This window comes from Malus sylvestris, chromosome 3, assembly GCF_916048215.2.
Source record: "Malus sylvestris chromosome 3, drMalSylv7.2, whole genome shotgun sequence".
NCBI lineage: Eukaryota > Viridiplantae > Streptophyta > Magnoliopsida > Rosales > Rosaceae > Malus > Malus sylvestris.
In genome coordinates, this window is record NC_062262.1 from 12,790,163 (window position 1) to 12,812,417 (window position 22,255).

General features: G+C 38.5%; 2 protein-coding genes across 3 annotated transcripts; both read left to right on the forward strand.

Annotated features, from left to right (window-relative positions):
* The first annotated feature begins 1,494 nt into the window (after positions 1–1,494).
* On the forward strand, positions 1,495–22,034 carry LOC126614197 (vacuolar protein sorting-associated protein 41 homolog). 2 transcript variants are annotated; one of them, XM_050281783.1, is made up of 19 exons: positions 1,495–1,883; positions 2,629–2,898; positions 2,980–3,159; positions 3,922–4,182; positions 5,957–6,092; positions 6,184–6,274; positions 9,019–9,121; positions 10,181–10,284; positions 10,395–10,488; positions 10,617–10,772; positions 10,855–10,917; positions 11,098–11,163; positions 11,527–11,727; positions 12,535–12,612; positions 12,696–12,815; positions 12,921–13,001; positions 13,099–13,184; positions 21,011–21,092; positions 21,184–22,034. In XM_050281783.1, exons 1-19 carry the CDS (start codon positions 1,623–1,625, stop codon positions 21,625–21,627), a joined length of 2,877 nt encoding a protein of 958 aa, XP_050137740.1. In that variant the 5' UTR covers positions 1,495–1,622; the 3' UTR covers positions 21,628–22,034. The 2 variants fall into 2 exon arrangements, with proteins under 2 accessions (XP_050137740.1, XP_050137741.1); XM_050281784.1 differs by having other exon boundaries at positions 1,497–1,883; positions 5,960–6,092.
* Positions 13,191–21,002, forward strand: LOC126614201 (uncharacterized). Its single transcript, XM_050281790.1, has 2 exons — positions 13,191–15,104; positions 19,576–21,002. The coding sequence occupies exon 1, from the start codon at positions 13,507–13,509 to the stop codon at positions 14,809–14,811; it is 1,305 nt and encodes a 434-aa protein (XP_050137747.1). The 5' UTR covers positions 13,191–13,506; the 3' UTR covers positions 14,812–15,104; positions 19,576–21,002.
* Positions 22,035–22,255: the final 221 nt, after the last annotated feature.

Genomic DNA, 22,255 nt, shown 5'->3' on the forward strand with positions numbered 1-22,255 from the left:
AACTAAGTTTCATACTCATAAAAGGAAAAGGATCCTCGTCAGATCCCTTTCCTAGTAATCCTGCGATCGTGACCGTTCATAGTACATCGTGCGGTTAGAAATCATTTCAAAATTTAAATTTTAAAATTAAATATAAATAGTACACAACGAAAATTGACCTTACGATATACGATAAACGGTTATGATCATGAATCCTTAAGATTCCCAGGAAAATGATCTAGCGAGGATCCTTTTCCCTCATAAAATGCCATAGAAGAAAAAAAAATGTTTTAAACATTAAAATAAAAGTTTTCTACATTAAAGGGCCCATTTTAATTTTCACGCAGGTCTTCTGAAATCTCAAAGCTGCTCTTGCATGTCTTTATATAATGGTAGGTCTACGTTTAAAAGTAATTCAGGGCATGCAAGACTCTTGTGATTGACTAATTTGAGACTCGTTATCTTGCCCGTTAAGTCATTTAGTTGTTTTAATTTGGAAGACGTGACAAAAGGCACTAATTAAGAATCTTGTTTAGGGAGACCTCTTAACCGTTTTGAGTATCATGACCTAGAATTGGGCTACTATTGTACAAATTGTTATCCTATCAATGATCTAGCGCGATCATTTATTCTTCAACTTTTTGGGCTTATCTTTCTATGAGGCCCTTCTAGGTTTGTAAAGGAGTTCAGACTTTGCCAGTCCTCCTAAAATCAATAGCATTTATCGGAATACATCGAGTCTTTTCAAGACTCAAACCCAAAACTAGTTGGATGGAGTAGATAATTTCCTTGATTATCAAATTTTTAATTAGGTAAAAAATCCCTTAAGTCATCTAAGCCCAATAACTTGCTGAGTTAAATGGTTTGTAAGTTGGATTACAATATCTCACACACAAGTCTAACAAAGGTGTCTTATATATCAAGTGAGATTATTAAGGCCACCATTCTACTATTTAATGTGAATCCAAGCGTGAGCTTATAGTCGGACGTGTTCTTGGAGGGCATTCGCCTGTTGAGTTCTTTATGTCCACGTGTTAATTCTTATCAACCCATACATGTGTTAAAACTTAAATTTTCCAACTCACTGTTTACAAGAATCAAACTCAAAATTTTCAACTCAATATAGAACATACTATAAAATGACATTCTATACCGGTGACGCTTATTTCGAGTTCCATCACTACTCTTTGTGGCCGCCCCCCAATTTCATGTCTCATCCATGTCTTATTTCTATTTGGTCGACATGCGTCCTTCTACTTTACAGACCTTTTAAGATGGGAGTCTAAGAGATCGCGACAGCGATGACACACCCAATGAATAAGCTACCCACAAAATCTAGTCGGCAGTCGCAACACCCACTCCACCTTGCCGTCAGAACCCAATTGCATAATAAGACCTAACACAGTAACCGGATAAGTAGGAGAACACGTGTCAATGAAAAAGAAAGGAGACATGAAAGGGACACCAAATTGGTGACAGCAGAACCCTGGCCCTCTTTTGTCGCCTTGGAAATTAATATACCTCGGAAGAAAAAACTCGAACCAAACAGATCTCTCTCCCGGTTCTCAACTCAATCATTCTTCCACCTTTGTCTCTCCGAGGCGACGGAACAACCACGAGAAGAGCTGAAGACGTACATAACAATGGCTCCGATTCCGCCCGATAACGGCGTCGAAGGAGACGATGAGAGAGAGGAAGAGGGCGAGGAGGAAGAAGAAGAGGAAGAGGAAGAAGAGGAGGAGGAGGAAGAGGAGGAGCCGAGGCTCAAGTACCAGCGAATGGGAGGCAGCATTCCCACGCTATTGGCTAGCGACGTGGCGTCCTGCATCGCCGTCGCGGAACGAATGATCGCGCTCGGGACTCACGGCGGCACCGTTCATATTCTCGATTTTCTCGGGAATCAGGTGAGGAACTGAGCTTGAATTCAATTCAATTTTCGTATTTCGAATGATAGTGGTTGGGATTATTGCATTGACCGGTAGGTTAGTGCGATTCTTGGGGATTTGGTAGGTTGTGGATTGAAGTTGAGCTGGATGGAGCTGGGTTTCTTGGTAATTTTGAGATTTTCACTGTTTTACTGGGAATTGAATGTACTGGTTTTAACCCAGTTGCATTTAGTTTTGGGATGGTCAACGGGGTTTTCGCAATTAGCTCAAATGGAACTGGAAAAGAAAGCTACTTCAGTTAAATTTCATTATATGCAGAAGTTATAAAGTTTTTTTCTTTTGATTTTCCTGTTCTTAATTTCGTGTTCAGACGTTGTCATGTTAATTGAATTTTCAACTATGGTGAACTTATACCTCTTGTAGGGTGACTTAAGTCTACTTGTCCTAAAATCCACTCAAAACGTTTATTGTTTGATGGGTAAATTACCTATGCAATAGGTTCGAGAATGCAAAGTTTAACCTTGACAAGCAGTGTAGGTAGTTTGCAATATCTGTACATTGTTTGCAAAGATGATTTCTTTGGGATGTCTGTAGGTAGTTTTTGAACTCACAATTCTTATATTCCGCTGTCAATACTGAATATTTTGTGCTATGGGTGTTAATACTCTATATCAGTTATGGTTGATATACTGTTGCATTTTGCGCCTGATTTATCATTGAAGGCAATATGCCAATATCATGTACTTGATTGGCTTCTTTACAGGTTAAGGAATTCCCTGCTCATACTGCTGCAGTGAATGATCTTAGCTTCGACATAGAAGGTGAATTTATAGGAAGCTGTTCAGACGATGGGTCTGTTGTAATAAATAGTCTTTTCACTGATGAGAAAATGAAGTTTGAGTATCATCGCCCAATGAAAGCTATTGCACTAGACCCAGATTATGCAAGAAGATCATCTAGAAGATTTGTAGCTGGTGGTTTAGCTGGTCATTTATATTTTAATACAAAAAGATGGCTGGGCTTTAAAGATCAGGTTTGTACTAAAATTATACTTGTAGCCTGTTAAAAGGATTTCCGAGTGTGTTTTTAATTTCTTAAGGCAATTTATGTCTAGGTTTTGCACTCTGGTGAAGGTCCTATACATGCGGTGAAGTGGAGAACAAGTCTCATTGCCTGGGCAAATGATGCAGGTGTTAAAGTGTACGATACTGCAAATGATCAACGTATAACATTCATTGAAAGGCCACGAGGAAGCCCACGTCCTGAGCTTTTGCTCCCTCACTTATTTTGGCAGGTTAGTGAAAGTGTGCTCACAGTATTTACTTGCACACATGACCACACTTTATAAGCTTTGATGCGGTGCATGTTAGTGCAACTTGCATAAAGTGCTTGTATTGGGTGATTCTGTAGTGCATTTTGAACTTTAAAGTTTTACAGTTTAGGGATTTTGTCTAATTAAGTAATGAAATAGGGTTGAGATTTGAAAACTATAGAGGGGACATTATGGCATATTGCTGGAGTTCTGGGGCAGCATGCGCTTAATTGGGAAAGGGTCGGATACAAGATTGGGAGGAATGGGAATCTCAAATAGTGGTATCTAATAGTTCCTTTAACAACTGATGTAAAACTGCAAGCCTTGCTCGCGTGTGTAAGAGCATTTACCTCTGCACCCAAGTTCTTGTGTTTGAATCCTCCCTCCCCCAGTATCGCTTGTGTTGAAAGAAAAACTGATGTAGAACCCAGGGAAATTCACCTAATGCTCTCATAACTCTTAGAAAAACTTTAGACTTGACATGACTAATGCACAGAAAAATCGTAAGATTCCAGTTCTACCTCTGGACATTATAACATTTATAACTCTAGGACTAATGGTTCAATCTCAATACTGATTTAACCCCGGAGTCCCTATTAAATCAGCTTCATGATAGATTAAGACTTTTTGATGTGAAAAGTACCAGCTAAGCTTCCTTTCCTATTTGCACAACCTTCTTCATTCTTCATATAAAGTAGTTGTGGTGTCATTTCCTTATTGCTCACTGTACTTCATCATATTCAGGATGACTCATTGTTGGTCATTGGCTGGGGAACATCAATCAAAATCACATCGATAAAAACAAATCAGTCAAGAGCCACCAATGGAACATATAAGCATGTCCCAATGTCTGGTATGAACCAGGTGGATATTGTGGCATCCTTTCAGACCAGCTATTTTATTTCCGGGATTGCCCCTTTTGGTGATACTTTGGTCATTCTAGCATATATCCCTGGTGAAGAAGATGGGGAAAAGGAATTTAGCAGCTCTGTTCCATCACGACAGGTACTTTTTTTGGTAGAATAATTTGTCAGTGCAAAATTTTCAGTTTTTATGGTTTTTTTGTTTTCAGGATTTTCTTCCCTCACTTTATTCAGTTTCCATTATTATGCTGACTCAATTTTGCTTTATGTGAGTAAGTTCTACGAAATAAAGGGATTATTAGATCTAGGTCCCTGATATATATTTTTTTGTTAGCTTATTCTGGTGGCCTTTAAACTTTTAAAGTTAAGCAGGAAAGTTAAAGTCAGACATTTATTAAATATAAATCCAAAAAGTAACATGCCATTAAATTTTCTTAAAACAACTTTCAAATACCAAACCATTCATTATACATGTCTATTTTTGATGAAATTATATTTATTAAAAGATTTTGTTGAGATCTATTAAACAAAACCCTGAGATAACTATTAAATTGTGTTACGAAAAATGAAAATTAACATTCATGTCTAGCAGACACATTATCTTTATAGAACATCGTTCACTTTTTTGTTTTTTCTTACATCATTCTCATGCATCTTTTTAATTCATTTTTGTTATGAATATTATTCAATTTTTTATATATCAGGATAGAGTGTCTATGGATACAAATATGTAAAACATGAAAATTTGAGCATATTGTAAATCCCTTGTAGGGATGTCTAGCTGACACATTATCTTTATAGAACATCATTCACTTTTTTGTTTTTTCTTACATCATTCTCATGCATCTTATTAAGGCTTATTATATTAGCACCCCACAAATTGTTGAATAAACCCCACATACTTAATACACCTCACATTTACTTTTTCAATTAAACATTATCTTAATACACCCCACTTCCTTCCCCGTAATACCCTCACACCCCACATTCTTAATATACACCTTACATTTTCTATACACATCTCACATTTTTTATACACCCCACATTTCTCAAATCTTATAACAGTCATTTTTAATTTTGCCGAATGATTTCAAACCATCTAAACTTTAGTTTGCCGAATGATTTCAAATTGAATGATTTGAAAAAATGTTTAGGTTCAATTGAATGTTTTTCAATAACAATAATAATGATTTCAAAGCTTTCAAAACACCAATTTCGTGTTCCATTCGTCAAAAATAATTTTTCTTAATCAACATGTTTATAGTTTCATTGCTTAGAGTTTTATTCAACAATGGAGGGTGTGAGGGGTTTTGATAGTTGAAGGAGATAAATAATACGTTAAAAGTTAATATTATTATTATTTTTTAAACCTAATAAGGTCAAAATTGTCATTGCATAGTAGAGTAAATAAGTCATTAATATTAAATTTTAATGTGGGGTGCATTCAACATTTTGTGGGGTGCTAATATAAAAAGCCCTTGTTAATACATTTTTGTTATGCAATATTATTCAATTTTTTATATATCAGGATAGTGTGTCTATGGATACAAATATGTTGTCGTACCTAGTGCACAAGGCTCCCGCTTTACGCAGGGTCTGGGAGAGGTGAATGTCGGCTAGCCTTACCCCCATTCTATGGATACAAATATGTAAAACATGAAAATTTGAGCATATTGTAAATCCCTTGTAGGGGAATTTTGTTAACTTTTCCATTTATGTACGACAGAATCACATTCAATTGGGGAAATTTTTTTGATTAGTCAACTAGCCTAAGGATTTATTAGAAAAACTGGCATTGTACCTATACCTGATTAACTGTATAGTAAATAGAAAGTTACCCACTTTTCATCTTCTATTATAGGTCATGCTATGACTGGTTCCCTGTTATTGTTTCTAACTTTTATAACATATTGAAGCAGGGAAATGCACAGAGACCAGAAGTACGTATTGTAACATGGAACAATGATGAACTTTCAACAGATGCCTTACCTGTACACGGCTTTGAGCATTACAAGGCAAAGGACTATTCCCTTGCTCACGCTCCTTTCTCAGGTTAACATACTTTATCTTTGAATGTCATCGTCAAATAATAGCAGAATAATTTACATTTATATAGCTGTAAAATCCTTTAGTTTGAATCTAGGTAGCAGCTATGCTGGCGGCCGGTGGGCTGAAGGTGATGAACCACTGTACTATATTGTTTCCCCAAGGGATGTAGTCATTGCAAAACCAAGGTCAGTAGTGTCTCTTTCTATTTGTGCCTCTAGAGTCAATAATATATAAACATTTGTAATACATAACAATAATTTTCTCCATTGACTCTTGAGTTTAATATTGAAGAATTGATCTCCGTGTTATGATAAAACTATGTGATGTGGAGCCAAAGTGAAGGCTTTCCTAAATCAATGGGTGTTTTAGTCTTTTAATCTCTAGGGTTTTAGTATTTTAATATTTAGGGTTTTAGTCTTTTGATTTCCTATGTTTATAAGGTTTTAGATTCTTTTCAGTTTTATTGGGATTAGTTTTGGATTTTCTTTCCTAGAATAAGTTCTTGTCTGTGCTTGTGGCCCAGAACGATCTAAACTTAGGTGCTTGTGGCCTGGAATGATCTAGTGTCATCGTCTCATCCATGGTTTAAGAACATTTTTATCACAAAAAGAAAGATCTTGTTATTGTTTTCTTTATCTTTTTCTTTTAAATTTTAGTGGGACAATAATCTTAACCCTGAATAAGAACTTACCAAATTAAAACCAATGAGAAATTTTATTGGAACCCAATAAATCTCTTTCCACGCCCAACTTTAAGGAAAAATTCTTGAAATTCCTATTTCACCCTGAAATAAAATTGAGAAATTAAAAAAAAAAAAACAGAAGTAAAATTTCTTTCCACACCCATGGCTTCCCAATTCAAACACCGTTCATAGAACATAAAGGCCCCCTCTTCATCTCAAAGCGTTCATGTCCAACGCCTCAGCCACCCCTTCTCCGCCTGATGGGCAAACGTGGTTCTCCATGTTTGTAGGCCTCCGATGTGCAGTAAGTGTCATCTGTGGAAGAGAGTCAGAAATAAAGAGGAGTAGGTGGAGAGGAGACGCTGGCAACGAAAGATGTGCTGGCATCAGTGAAGAAGGTGCCAGAAAGTGGTGGAAGTCGAGCTGGTGGCATATGGTTTCATATTTTTTTAATTATTTTTCTCTTCTCACGTTAATTTAGGGGCATGAGGGGAGAGTTTAAGAATGGAACCTCCTCCAGCTTTACTGGGTTGCAGTTTGATATTTCATCAATATTAAGTTTCATAGCCATAAATGAAGAAGAAAGTGATAATGATCTTAGCAAATTAGAAGAAATACTAGAAAAAGACTTAGATCTAGCCAAGAAGACTTCTCATATGATGAAATGATTGAGGAGAATGAAGAGCAGATATTTATAAGTAAAAGTAAGTTTAAAAAGACCTGAACTAGAAGATTTAATTAGAATTGCAGAAGAAACACAAGTTTGGGGAGAAAATCCGATTAAATATTGGGAAGGAAATCAAGAAGTAGCAAAATTGGACATTATAAATCCATAATTAAGGATAATAACAACAAGCATAGACTATGATTATAAAGACAAAGAAGAATTTCAGAAGAAGATAAAAACCCAGGGCCGATCACAAGGAAAGATGCACAACTTGTCCCTGTTTACTTTTATCAACAAATGCTTGTTCCTTAACAAAAAAAAGCCCCTCTTGTTTTATAATGTTAGTAAAATACACATGCAAAATTTGATCAGTCTTTCTACGATAAGGATGTCAATATTGTAAGAAAAAGTGCACTCATCATTCTGAGGGTGACCCCAGAATGCATTTATACAATTGGAACCGTCTGTATCTTAAGTCATCAATAAAGGGTCATCCATGCAAAAAATTGTCCAAATCCAAAACTGTTTGTTTATCTTAAACTTACCAAACACATAAAGCTAAAATGAAAATGTGGATAATCAGACTAAACTGTTACTGATTTAGCTGATTTTTGGCACGGATAATCCTTCAAAGAACTGAATGGTTCCGATCATTGAATTGCATTCCGGAAATTTTTCCTTAAATGTGAGCATCCTTATGGTAGAAAGCCTATAAGTTTGATTAGGGGAACGACAGATTCATAATCCTCGTATGCTTAATAATCAAATATATGTGTGAATTTTGATTAATCAAGTCCACGTCCAAGGTCCAATTAAGCTACTGAAATATCAAATCCCAATTCTTCCATCCAAATGAAACCTTGGCTGATAGGACAAATGATTTGCCAAAACCCCAATTGAGACGTTAAGGTTAGGGATATCCCGAACAATTCTAGAAGATATGGTTCTTTCACGCTGTCAGTCCCAGCCTTTGCTGAGGTCTTGGGCTTATAGGAAGTTAAAAAAACAAAGGTTTGGGGTGGGGGGCAAACAGTAAAGATGCATAGAGCACAATCACCTTCAGTTATCTCCTGAATTTAGAACCTGAAGCTCAGCCTATGACTTGCTAAAACCACTGGCCCCATTTTTGAAGGGGCAAAGAATATCAATCCAAAAATCTGCATTTATTTATTTTTTTATTTTTTAAGAATAACAAGTAGTAAAATTATGAGTTAAATCATAGGACTTTTCGTATTAATTTTTTTGTGTAAACTTCTTTTAAATTTAGTACATCATATCTGACTATGCTTTTATGTTTTGTACATCCCCCCTCTAATGGTTGCCTTCTTATTTTGACACATGACTTGAGGATGTTTAGGGAATGAGCTTAAATGGATTATTGGCACTGTAATTTTTTCCAATACTTGTGTAGTGGTCACATTAGTTTATGTCTTTGAGATTGATTTGATAAGAATTTGAGGGGTACTTGAGTGGAGGAGAATACGTTGAATTTTATTCAATCATAAAATCTTCAGAATTGAAGATATTTTAATCGGGGTCCTGCTAATTTGATAAGAAACGAATGCATTTATTCTTTTCAGAGATGCTGAAGATCATATTGCTTGGCTTCTTCAACATGGTTGGCATGAAAAAGCTTTGGCTGCAGTTGAAGCAGGCCAGGGACGGAGTGAACTTCTTGATGAGGTATTATCAATTCATTCTTGTTTTCATATCACAATAGAGAAAAGGTAGCTGTGTGTCTGTATTATGTTTTGTGCATTATAGGAGCTCTTTTCTTCCTCAAGTAACATGTAGCGTTCACTTTCAAATTAGTTTCTAAGTGCCATAATCAAGGACATAGGCAGCTAAGGCACATTGGGGGTAGCTGCCCCAACTCACATTTTTTTTTCCTGTTGTTGGGGGAACAAGTACTCATGTGTAAAGGAGACAGGTAGCACACATTACCCACAACACTCCCTTTCATTCACACTATTATAAATACAATGTCTTTCTAGTCATTCAGCCTCAAGATGTGATTTTGACTAAATCATGGTTTAGTGAATTGTGCTGTGAGGAATTAGAGAAAAAAAGCGCGTCAAATTTATATAGAGAAGATAGTTTATTTTGTTGGTTTTTTCCCCCTTAAGTCATACTGGAGTATCTATTTCTTACCAGACTATGTAACAGATTATGTGTCTATTACAAATTAACAAGTGAATTCTAGTGACCACATGATGTGATTACTGGTTTGTGTGTCCCTTATTGCCTTCCTCTTTCTTTAAGAGTATTACTCCAAAAAATTTTTGTCAATAGTTTTACTTAACATTGTTCAAAGTCCACTATAAAAAATTTCTGGTTGTCCCTGGCCATATTCCTGTTGATACAAGTACCAAATTGACTTTGACATAAAAAAAACCTACCATATTGACAAGTTTCTTAGCTGCACAATTTTTAGCCTTCTGGCTAAAATTATGGAGTACCACTTTTTCTTAGCTTTGACGTGGAGTCCACTTAAGTGAGTTGTCTCATATATGAATATGGATCACTTAGTTTCTTATGCACCTTGGTCTTATGAGATTATTAACAATAAGGGAAATGACAAACAACATAGATATAACCAAAGAAAAACTACAGAGAAGCTCTGTAAGATTTTTTGGCCTTGTTATGTAATTCAAGAGCTTATTCCCTTATACTCTCACTGTTAAAATTCCTGGAGATTTAGTTAATTGCACAGTATGCTTAATTTTCCTTTCGTTTCTCTAGGTTGGTTCTAGATACCTTGATCATATGATTGTGGAAAGAAAATATGCTGAAGCCGCATCTGTATGTCCTAAATTGTTGCGAGGATCTGCTTCAGCATGGGAAAGGTATTAACTACCATTTTTTGTGACCCGTTTTTTACAATCTTCCCAGTAAATAATTGGAAATTCTAGCATGCAATTCGTCCAAATAACTCGGAGCGGACTGTGCTTCACAGATGGGTTTTCCACTTTGCTCATTTGCGTCAGCTTCCCGTATTAGTCCAATACATTCCAACAGAAAACCCAAGACTTCGTGATACTGCTTATGAGGTTTGTGAGGATAACATTTTTAATTGCAGTGTGACCTCTAATCTTTTTTACACTCTTTTATTTGACAACCAAGAAAAGCTTGATATCTTTTTTTTTGTTTATTTATCTTTTCTTCTCTGTGCTGTAAGGTTGCTCTTGTAGCTCTCGCTACAAATCCATCTTTTCATAAGGAGCTTTTGTCAACTGTTAAATCTTGGCCACCCGTGATCTACTCTTCATTGCCTGTTATCTCAGCTATAGAACCTCAGCTTAATACATCGTCCATGACAGATGCCCTTAAGGAGGTCAGTCAGGAATTATCTACTTGGAATATGAGTTTTTAATATATGATAATTCTGATTTTTTTACATCACTTCCCTTTTTCAGGCACTAGCAGTGTTGTATGAGATTGATGGGCAATATGAGAAAGCATTTGCACTATATGCTGATGTAGGTGTTCTTGATGCATGTTCACATGCAACACCTTTATTCGCAAAGCACAGCGAAAGTTAGAATTGATTACATAATATTTAACATCTTCTTAATGTAATTTGGGAATTGAGCTGTTGCATCAATTACTGTGTTTTGATATTAACTGGAAATTTCTTTTGTTCTTTTTTGGATTTACAGCTTTTGAAGCCAGACATATTTTCCTTCATTGAAAAGCACAATTTGTATGATTCTATTCGGGAAAAGGTATGGTAAATATGTTCACAATTTATATGTTGTAAATTGGAATTTATAGTTTCTCTATTTACTGCTATCCATAGAAATGTCTTATGTTTCCAAAATTAATAATGGTCTTTTTGTGATTTTCCTAAGGAGGTAACCTTCATAATTTCATAAAAAAGTTGGTTCTGATATCAATGATGGCGTTGTCATTGTCTTTCTAATATAGAAAACATCAATATTACCTACTTAATGTTATATTAGGGGTTGGGGATGTGTGTAATTGATAAATAAGAGAGGAATAATTTTCAATTTATGGGTGTTTTATTTTTACTATCATGCTTGGCCATGCTAATTTTATGTGCTTGGTTGTTGCCTCTACGTTTTCAGGTTGTCCAGTTAATGATGCTAGATTGCAAGCTTGCAGTTCCTTTGTTGATCCAAAACAAGGATTTAATAACTCCATCTGAAGTTGTTAAACAACTTTTGAATGCAATTGATAAGTGTGATTCCAGATATTTCTTGCATGCATACTTGCATCCACTATTTGAAGCAGATCCTCATTCTGGAAAAGAATTTCACGATATGCAGGTATTGTGGAAAGCTAAAATAATTTAGTTGCCCATGTAATTATATTGGCTTCTGTTCTTTGAAATTCTCATTGTATGCGCTATGAAGTTACTTATACTTAATTGATCATTGCCTTACCTCCATCAACTTCCTGCAAAACGTAGTTGAATCTTTCTGGATATCAGTTGATATGTCTCTTAAATGTTCTATATATCTTATCAAGATAATGGCAAAACTGATTTAAGGGCAGACAAATGTAATCAACTAGGTTTATGGGAACTTTTGGTTAGGATTTCAAATGGTTATTATATTAAACAGTTTTGTTTTCTAATTTAACTAAATGCATGGTAGGTACCATGATAGTTGCCTTGTCATTTCCCATTGTAGAGAAGACTATCATTCTCATGTAATTTGGGTACTATGAGTTGTATCCTAATACATCCATATGCGCTCGGGGTGATTATATCAGACATTATAAGATTGTTTAGTATTTCCAAGTTTAAGAAAGAACTGGTTTTTCCTTTTAGGATTAGACCTTTGTATTGCTGGTTTTCATGTTTTTGTTATGAGTGAAAGATTGAAACTGAAACTGCAGGTCTTTGCTATTGGTAAATAGTATGTAGTCGGTAGCATATAATTGTTTTAACAGTTTCCATATAGGAATCTCTTAAGGTATTTATTTTTATTTTTTTCTGTTACTTCTCCTGCAAGAGCTTTCTCACATTGCCGAGTGGTTCTCGAACGATGTTGTGCCGAGTGGTGAAATTGTATCTATAGCTGGTGTGCATGCCGTTTAACTCTTGTGGTGTCATTTGTTTATTGTGGTAGGTAGAGCTTTATGCAGAATATGATCCAAAGATGCTTCTTCCTTTTCTTCGTAGTAGTCAACATTATACCCTGGAGAAGGTTTGAACAGTTCATAAATAATCAGTTATCATGAAATTTAAATGCTCTTCAATGCATTGACTTGTGATATATATATATATCAGGCATATGAAATTTGTATTGGAAGAGATCTTTTAAGGGAGCAAGTGTTCATTCTTGGAAGAATGGGAAATGCTAAACAAGCCCTTGCTGTAATCATAAATAAACTTGGGGATATTGAAGAGGTACCTATTCTTACAACATAAGTCTTTAGTTGTTCCTTTGGGGTTATTTGCTATCTCTTCACTTTGAATTGTGGCAATAACAAGATGTGTTATGGTTGTGCACAGGCTGTAGAATTTGTAAATATGCAACATGATGATGAACTCTGGGAGGAGTTAATCCAGCAGTGTCTTGATAAACCTGAAATGGTATTATTCCGGCTAGCCTGCAGATTTGGTATTTATGGAAAGTTTGCTGCAAGTCCTCTTCAGTATCCTCTAATTTTTTTATTCTACTAATTTACAGGTGGGCGTGTTATTGGAGCACACGGTTGGAAACCTAGATCCTCTCTATATTGTGAATATGGTTCCCAACGGATTGGAGATTCCTAGGTCAGTTAGATCAGAATATTGTGGTGGTGTATTTCTTTCTTGTATTTTAAGCTGAATGAAATTTTGATCGGCACCCGTAAGTGGCGCGCCCGAGCACAGTGATAAGTGAGCAAGGGTCGCTGTATCTCCATCGGCACCCGGATGCAGTGTTAAATGAGCAAGGGGGCTATAGAAACTTCTTTTCGAACGACTCCACTCAAAGTTGTTTGGAGCATATGCTCCTATCAACTTTACACGGGACACACAAAAGAAGTACTTTGATCCTATTAGACGGGGAAGGGTGAAGAAGCTAGGACAGAAGGGTAGAGTTCAAGAGAGCAAAATGCGTTTAGGAACGTGGAATATAGGAACCTTGACGGGAAAATCTATGGAAGTAGTAGAAGTTATGGTGAGGAGAAGGATAAATATTATGTGCCTACAAGAAACTAAGTGGGTTGGGCGTAAGGCAAAGGATCTAGAAAACTCAGGGTTTAAACTATGGTATTCGGGCACAAATAGAACGAGAAACGGTGTTGGCATCATCGTGGACAAGACCTTGACACAAGATGTTGTAGATGTCAAGAGGGTAGGAGATAGAATCATGGCAATCAAGATTGTAATAGGACAAGAACTTATCAATGTGATTAGTGCGTACGCACCTCAAGTAGGGTTGGATACGAGTTCGAAGGAGAAATTTTGGGAAGACCTTGGAGACTTGGTGCAAGGAATTGCTCAGACGGAGAAGTTATTTATAGGAGGAGATTTAAATGGACACGTGGGCAGGGAGACAGGCAACTATGGAGGTTTTCATGGTGGCCATGGTTTTGGGGAGAGAAACGAGGATGGGGAAGCTATCTTGGATTTTGCAATGGCATATGATCTCTTCTTAGCCAACACCTTCTTTAAGAAGAGAGAAGAACATGTGATCACCTACAAGAGTGGGTCGTCAAAAACACAAATAGATTTTCTTCTAATGAGGAAAGGGGATCGTATAACTTGTAAGGATTGCAAAGTTATACCAGGAGAGAGCGTGGCTAATCAACATCGCTTGTTGGTGATGGATGTACATATCAAAAGAGTGAGAAAAAAGAACAAGATTTGGAAGTGCCCAAGGACTAGATGGTGGAATCTAAAAGAAGAAAAACAAGCCATTTTCAAAGAGAAAGTAATCACCCAGTGTGTGTGGGATAGAGAGGGGGAAGCTAACCAAATGTGGGATTCCATGGCTAGTTGTATCCGAAAAGTAGCAAAAGAGGTATTAGGAGAGTCCAAGGGCTTTGCCCCACACCAAAAGGAATCTTGGTGGTGGAATGAGGAGGTACAAACAAAGGTGAAGGCTAAGAAGGAATGTTGTAAAGCCTTATACAAGGATAGGACCGATGAAAATGGTGAAAGGTATAGAAAAGCGAAGCAAGAGGCGAAGAAAGCTGTGAGAGAAGCTAAGTTAGCGGCTTATGACGATATGTATAAGCGACTAGATACCAAAGAAGGAGAGTTGGATATCTATAAACTAGGTAGAGCAAGGGAAAAGAAGACAAGGGACCTAAACCAAGTGAGGTGCATCAAGGATGAGGATGGAAAGGTTCTTGCTACAGAGAACGCGGTTAAAGACGGATGGAAATGTTATTTTCATAATCTTTGCCACTGAAGCTCAAGGGAAAATTTTATAGGACGGCAATAAGGCCGGCGATGCTGTATGGCACAGAATGTTGGGCGGTGAAGCATCAACACGTACACAAAATGGGTGTAGCGGAGATGAGAATGCTTCGTTGGATGTGTGGGCACACGAGAAAGGATAAGATTAGGAATGAGGATATCCGGGGTAAAGTAGGAGTAGCCGAAATTGAAGGAAAGATGAGAGAAAATCGATTACGGTGGTTTGGACATGTGCAAAGAAGGCCTACTGACGCTCCGATTAGAAGATGCGACTATGGGACAGAGGTTCAGGGCCGAAGGGGTAGAGGAAGACCTAGGAAAACTTTGGAAGAGACCCTAAGAAAAGACTTAGAGTACTTGGATCTAACGGAGGACATGACACAGGACAGAACACAATGGCGTTCTAAGATTCATATAGCCGATCCCACTCAGTGACTTGGATTTTCCAGGTCTCCAACCGAGAAGTTTTCCTCACTCGGGAAATTAAGGAAACACTACCTCAACCTACATGCTCCACTCACAAAGCTTCAACATACAAGCTTCAACAAAAGAAAATTCAAAGAACTTAGCGAAGAAGGCTTTGGTGTATTTAACACAATACGTTGAAATGAAGGAAAGCTTATTTATTGATATCCCCGATAAGTTACAAATATGTATATATACTTGAGTCAAAATAAACAAACAAGAGGGAGCCTTCACAAAGGTTGCTTAGGAGAAGTCTCAGCAGTCGGTAGAGCCCCAGAAAGAGAAGGCACCGGAGGGGGATCATTCGGAGCCTCAGTACTGGACAGAACCCTAGAAGGAGGAGGCATCAGAGGTTGATCATTTGGAGCTTCATTACGCGGTACAGCCCTAGAAGACGAAGGCAATAAATGCATTTGGAACAAACCCACAAATCTCTGATGATCAAGTAAAACCTGACCATCAGATTCCTTCATCTGGTCAAGCTTCCTCTTCATGTTTGTAGCATAGTCATGTGCGAGCCGGTGCAACTGTTTATTCTCATGCTTGAGCCCTCTAATCTCCTGTTTGAGACTCATCACTTCAGCCGCCAATGATTCAACTTGGCGGGTTCGAGCAAATAGGCGTTGGGCCATATTAGACACAGAACCTGCACACTGAACACTAAGAGCCAGAGAATCCTTAACAGCCAACTCATCAGACCGTTTGGAAAGTAGTCTGTTATCTTTGGGAGTGAGAAGGTTCCTGGCCACTACCGCAGCGGTTATATCATTCTTCATCACGGAATCCCCAACGGTAAGAGAACCAGTAGGGGAGACGAAGGATGGGCGCCATATGTTGTCTGGAGAAGGCGGGGCTGCCTCTTCAACAAGGTTCAAGTCAAAACGACGGTCGGAGGGGCCAGACATTTTCAAAGGTGTTGAAAAGAGAAGAGGTCGGACAAATCAAGATCTTAGAAGTGCAAGAATGGAGCTTCTACTGGTGGATATTCAAGTGTGCTTTGGAACTTAATGTCAGCCCCTATAAAAATCTGCACTCGACGAAGCTTCAGAAATCGAAGAGGCGCCTGCTCAGAAATCGAAGAGGCGTTTGCTTTCTCAAAAGCTGGGCTGCTCAGAGACCACGAGGGTCGATCTCAGAAATCGAAGAGGCGTTTGCTTTCTCAAAAGCTGGGCTGCTCAAAGACCACGAAGGCCGATCTCAGAAATCGAAGAGGCTTGCTTTCTCAAAAGCTGGGCTGCTCAGAGACCATGAGGGCCGATCTCAGAAATCGAAGAGGCACCTACTTTTCCAGCCTTGTCAGCACCTGTCACACGCACACTCAGCTTTGCGGAAATTATGAGCATTCTGTCGAAGATTTCTGGCTAAGTAGAAAGCACATGAATCGTACTGTTCAATCACCCATTTCCCACACGCAACAGTAGCTCATGGGTACCACATATAACTTTGCCAAAGTTCTCTGACAAAGTTGAGACACGTGAAGCTTGCAGCTCTCACTACATCGCTCTGACCAAGAAGGGTAAAAGAATAGCAAAGAAACAACACTAACAAAGTTTAGACACATAAATTTTGAAGGTCTAGCTACCATATTATTACCCACAAGGGTAAAGGAACAGTACCACTGCTGGATAATTGGAAAGTCCCGGTGTGTCAACCTCTGTGCTTCGTGGCAAGGTAGACTAGCAAACATGCCCAACCTTTACTCACATTCGAGAAAACACTCCCAACAAGATTGCTTGCTCCAAAATCGAAGAGGCACCGCCCTCCGAATCTCGAGAGCCAGACTCCCAACATGATTACTTTCTCAAAAATCGAAGAGAGGGTAAAGGAACAGTACCACTGCTGGATAATTGGAAAGTCCCTGTGTGTCAACCTCTGTGCTTCGTGGCAAGGTAGACTAGCAAACATGCCCAACCTTTACTCACATTCGAGAAAACAACCCCAACAAGATTGCTTGCTCCAAAATCGAAGAGGCACCGCCCTCCGAATCTCGAGAGCCAGACTCCTAACATGATTACTTTCTCAAAAATCGAAGAGAGGGTAAAGGAACAGTACCACTGCTGGATAATTGGAAAGTCCCTGTGTGTCAACCTCTGTGCTTCGTGGCAAGGTAGACTAGCAAACATGCCCAACCTTTACTCACATTCGAGAAAACACTCCCAACAAGATTGCTTGCTCCAAAATCGAAGAGGCACCGCCCTCCGAATCTCGAGAGCCAGACTCCCAACATGATTACTTTCTCAAAAATCGAAGACACCGCTCTCCGAATCTCGAGAGCCAGACCCCCAGCAGGATTGCTTTCTCAAAAATCGAAGAGGCATCGTTCTCCGAATCTCGAGAGCCAGATCCCCGACAGGATTGCTTGTTTGAAAACCGAAGAGGCACCACTTTCCCAACTTCAAGAGCTGGATCTCCTTGGATAAAGCTTGTCTGTAATCTTCACACGCAACATCAGCTTTCCAGATACCACAGATCACTTTTTCAAAGTGCTCTGACAGAGTTAAAACTTGTGAAGCTGGCAGCTCCCACTACCGTGTTATGACCAAGTAGGGTAAAGGAATAGCATTATTACTTGATGTTAGGGAGACTCCTATATATGTCGACCTCCATCCCCAACGGACAGGCAGACCTGCAAAAATGCTCAACCCTTCCTCTTATCTGAGAGGGCACTCCCAACGAAGCCTTTCGAAATATTCAGCTTTCTTTCCCCCCGATAATACCTCTGTAAACAAGCTATACTAAAGCAAGAATATCTCATATCATCAGGGTTAAAAGCAAGAGTATCCCATATCATGCTTTTTCCCTGTCTTCTCCTTTGGCCTTGTTCTTACCTGCAAGACAAGGAGAAAGAGAGCAATCAGTCAGCACTTGGAATCAAGCTTTCAGCCAGGAACTGACTGCCTGGAACCCCTTACCTGATTACTTACCTGGCATTGCTCTCGAGTACTCATCTTCAACATCTTATGCTTCCAGGGAAGATACCGCATCTGCCTGAGGAACAGATAGGGCAAGTGAAAAGGATACAAGGAAGCATGTGGAGACAAGCGTAACAGCACACGTGCCGATACATCCACTACTCTGTCAAAAGCAAAAGTATCCCATATCAGCAGGGTCGAACGTACTCTAGATTTGATGGACTTGTTTTGACCCTCAAATTCTTCAGTCGGCCTTATACTCTGGAGGAAACCAGAAAACCCTCCAGCCCAGTTCAAGAATAAGCCTGTGGAAAGTTACTTCTTCAAAAGCAAAAGTATCCCATATCATCTCTTCTCATTTTTCTTCTCTTTATCCTTCATGCTGCCTGCAAGATAGGAAGAATGTGAACAATCAGCCGGAGCTCTGATTGCTTACCTTGTCTGTCACCTCTTTCAGCAGATCCCCTAGCTCGGCGACTTGGGGGACTCCTACTACATGGTTTGTATCGCGCTTGACCAAGCCTGAAACTACAAGTAAGCTTCAAGTGACATTGATACATTACCTTGTGCATCTCCACCAGTTACAGATACCACCCCTGGATGGAGGAAGAGTACTTCCAGAGAAGATGCCACATCTACCTATGAGACAGATAAGGAAAGTCAAGACGATACCACACTCCGGTACTTAGAAGTTTCGTGGTTACGAGATCATTCTCCCACAATATTTCCTAATGTCATTTGTACTAAATCATTCACTTGTACTCACTAAAGGAGAGCTTGAACCTATGTACTTGTGTAAACCCTTCACAATTAATGAGAATTCCTCTATTCCGTGGACGTAGCTAATCTGGGTGAACCACGTACATCTTGTGTTTGCTTTCCTATCTCTATCCATTTATATACTTATCCACACTAATGACTGGAGCAATCTAGCGAAGATCACAAAAAGTGACCGTTTTCGCTACCTAGGATCTATCTTGCAAGAGAACGGAGAATTAGATGGAGATCTCAACCATAGAATACAAGCTGGATGGATGAAGTGTAAGAGTGCATCCGGCGTGTTGTGTGACCGTCGTAGGCCACTGAAGCTCAAGGGAAAATTTTATAGGACAGCAATAAGGCCAGCGATGTTGTATGGCACAGAATGTTGGGAGGTGAAGCATCAACACGTACACAAAATGGGTGTAGCGGAGATGAGGATGCTTCGTGGGATGTATGGGCACACGAGAAAGGATAAGATTGGGAATGAGGATATCCGAGGTAAAGTAGGAGTAGCCAAAATTGAAGGAAATATGAGAGAAAATCGGTTCCGGTGGTTTGGACATGTGCAAAGAAGGCCTACTGACGCTCCGGTTCGAAAATGTGACTACGGGACAGAGGTTCAGGGCCGAAGGGGTAGAGGAAGATCTAGGAAAACTTTGGAAGAGACCCTAAGAAAAGACTTGAGTACTTGGATCTAACGGAGGACATGACACAAAACCGAGCGCAATGGCGTTCTAGGATTCATATAGCCGACCCCACTTAGTGGGAAAAGGCTTTGTTGTTGTTGTTGTTGGAGATTCCATCAACTGATATGGTGGTAAAGTATTGTGTTTGTTATGCATGCTTATAGCATTGATTATGTAATAATGTTTCTTCTTTTGTTAAAACCCTGACCCCTGCCTCTTCGTGTCTGGATTTGCTGTAGATACAATAGTACGTGCCTTGCTTGATTTAATTGGGTGGTGCTATTCACACCTCTTTTTACCTCCCACATACCCCCTGCTAATTTCTGTCATTTGATCCTCCTCAATTCATTTGATTCGACAGCCGCAAATCGAGAGGGGTGTGTGTGGAAAGTAAAAAGGGGTGTGGATAACACCGCCCTTTTAATTTAGGAAAACTAATGAAAAGGGCTTGAAAACTTTGAGTTTTAACGATAAGGACAAAATAAAGGGTAAAGTGAATAGTACCAGGATTGATTTTTTAGTGTAAAAATGTGGTTTTTCGTTAAAGTGAACAGTACTGTGGGCTTTTCGTTAAAACTCCCTTTTAATTTGTGATAATTATTCCCTATTAAATTAGATAAATAAATAAACACAGACGTAGAGATGGGTCCTTTTCTTCTATAGACATTCCTTGACTTTGTATGTGATTATCACAAATTCAAGGGCTATCATGTTTTCTTTGTATTTTGGTGGTGAAAGTATATATATTAGAATTGTTCCATTTGTGCCAACACAAGTAGAGATTATGGATAGCCATAGTGTGTAGTGTTTTGATTCTTGAATGAGGTGATAAGGACTTAGACTGTGGAATAGCAAATATGAACAACTAGGATGTTCAGCTGGTGATCTTAATGCATCTTAGTGGTCAGTGACTGAAGGAATGGTTGACAGGTTGAGCTATATAGTCGTTGTCAGGTCATTATTAGATCGGAACTGTATATGGATATGCATATAAGTTGCTATTATTTCGTTGTTTGTAATTTTTGTTGCTCTGTTTGGATATATTTCTTGAGAAGCTTATGAGTCGTTATTATTGATTAAAATAGGAGCATTAGATTGTCCCATTTTGACCAAGTTGGGATCAGCTACCAACATTTACGAATTGATTTCACTTAGTAATTGTTGAAAAATTGTGTTACCAGTTTCTAGTGGTCCCAGTTAAGCTCCACCATTGCATCTTCCAAATTGATGTTGCAAATCATTAGGTGCAACTGTGTACATTTGTATACATGCAGAACTTTGATATTTTTCGGTTGTAAGCATGAAGTTTTATGAGTAATTTTTACATAAATATCTGTATTAACCTTATGTAATTTTGATTTTTCAGGCTCAGGGATCGGCTAGTCAAAATCGTCACCAATTACAGGACTGAAACATCTTTAAGGCATGGGTGCAATGATATTCTCAAGGTACTCCTGTTTCCCATGTAAATTTTTTTGCCTCTGATTTGAATAACGGAGCACTGTAAAAATTATCGATTTGGTGTAATTGGGAAAACAGGCTGATATTGTCAACCTCTTGGTCAAATACTACAAAGAGGCAACACATGGAATTTACTTGAGCAATGAAGAAGATGAGGCACGGTCAAAGAGAAATGATAGTAGGGCTTCTCAGGTGATCGAAAAATCGGTAGGTGTGAGAAGTATGGAGGTTAAGTCAAAACCCAGGGGCGGTGCAAGGTGTTGCATGTGTTTCGATCCTTTTTCTATACAAAGTGTTAATGTCATTGTTTTCTTTTGCTGTCATGCTTATCACATGACTTGTCTTATGGATTCCACCTATACGAGTGAAATGAAAGGGAGTGTGGCCACTCCTAGTGAGAGAGTAGACGATTATGGGTATGACGACAGTGATGTGGATGACAATGGTGATGATGATACCCAATCGGGTGGTTCCCGTATGCGTTGTATCTTATGTACTACTGCTGCTAGTGGAGTGAAGTGATGCATGCGCGTGATGTGAATGTTTGCATGCTAATTCTTCTTTTGGTTCAGTTTTTGAATGCTCGCGCAATGTGAGGCTTTATTTAATCTTTTGTTGTGCTCATGGTGGTCCATTCCTGTATCATAGATATACATGTTGTGGAAAGCGGCTTTTATTTTTTGGCTAGCTTTTGAGGATTGATGCCATCTGGGCTAGTTTCTGTAGTGCAAGTATTGCAGGTTTGTTTGAGTTTATATGTACCTGCATTGCTAATGTTAGAGGTTCTTTGGGCTGTGACAATGTTCGGGAAGTGGAGGTTGACGGACAAGCAATTTTACGTTTTGTTTGTTGTCATTACTTTGTATGTCTTCCTCAAGGAACATTAGAATTCACAACATTTTATCTGGTTGATTAGTGATCCTTTTTTATTTTGTCTTCTACTTTATATGATTGTGAAAGGATAGTGCTATTCAAGCACTTGTTTTACCTCTCACACGTCTTTGATAATTTTTGACCATTGATCATCTTCAGTTCATTTGATCTGACGGTTGGAAATTGAGAGGGGTATGTGAGAAGTAAAAACAGGTGTGGATAGTACTATCCTTGAGCAAAAGCGATCGGCATAATAGTGTGCCAATGAATCTATGGC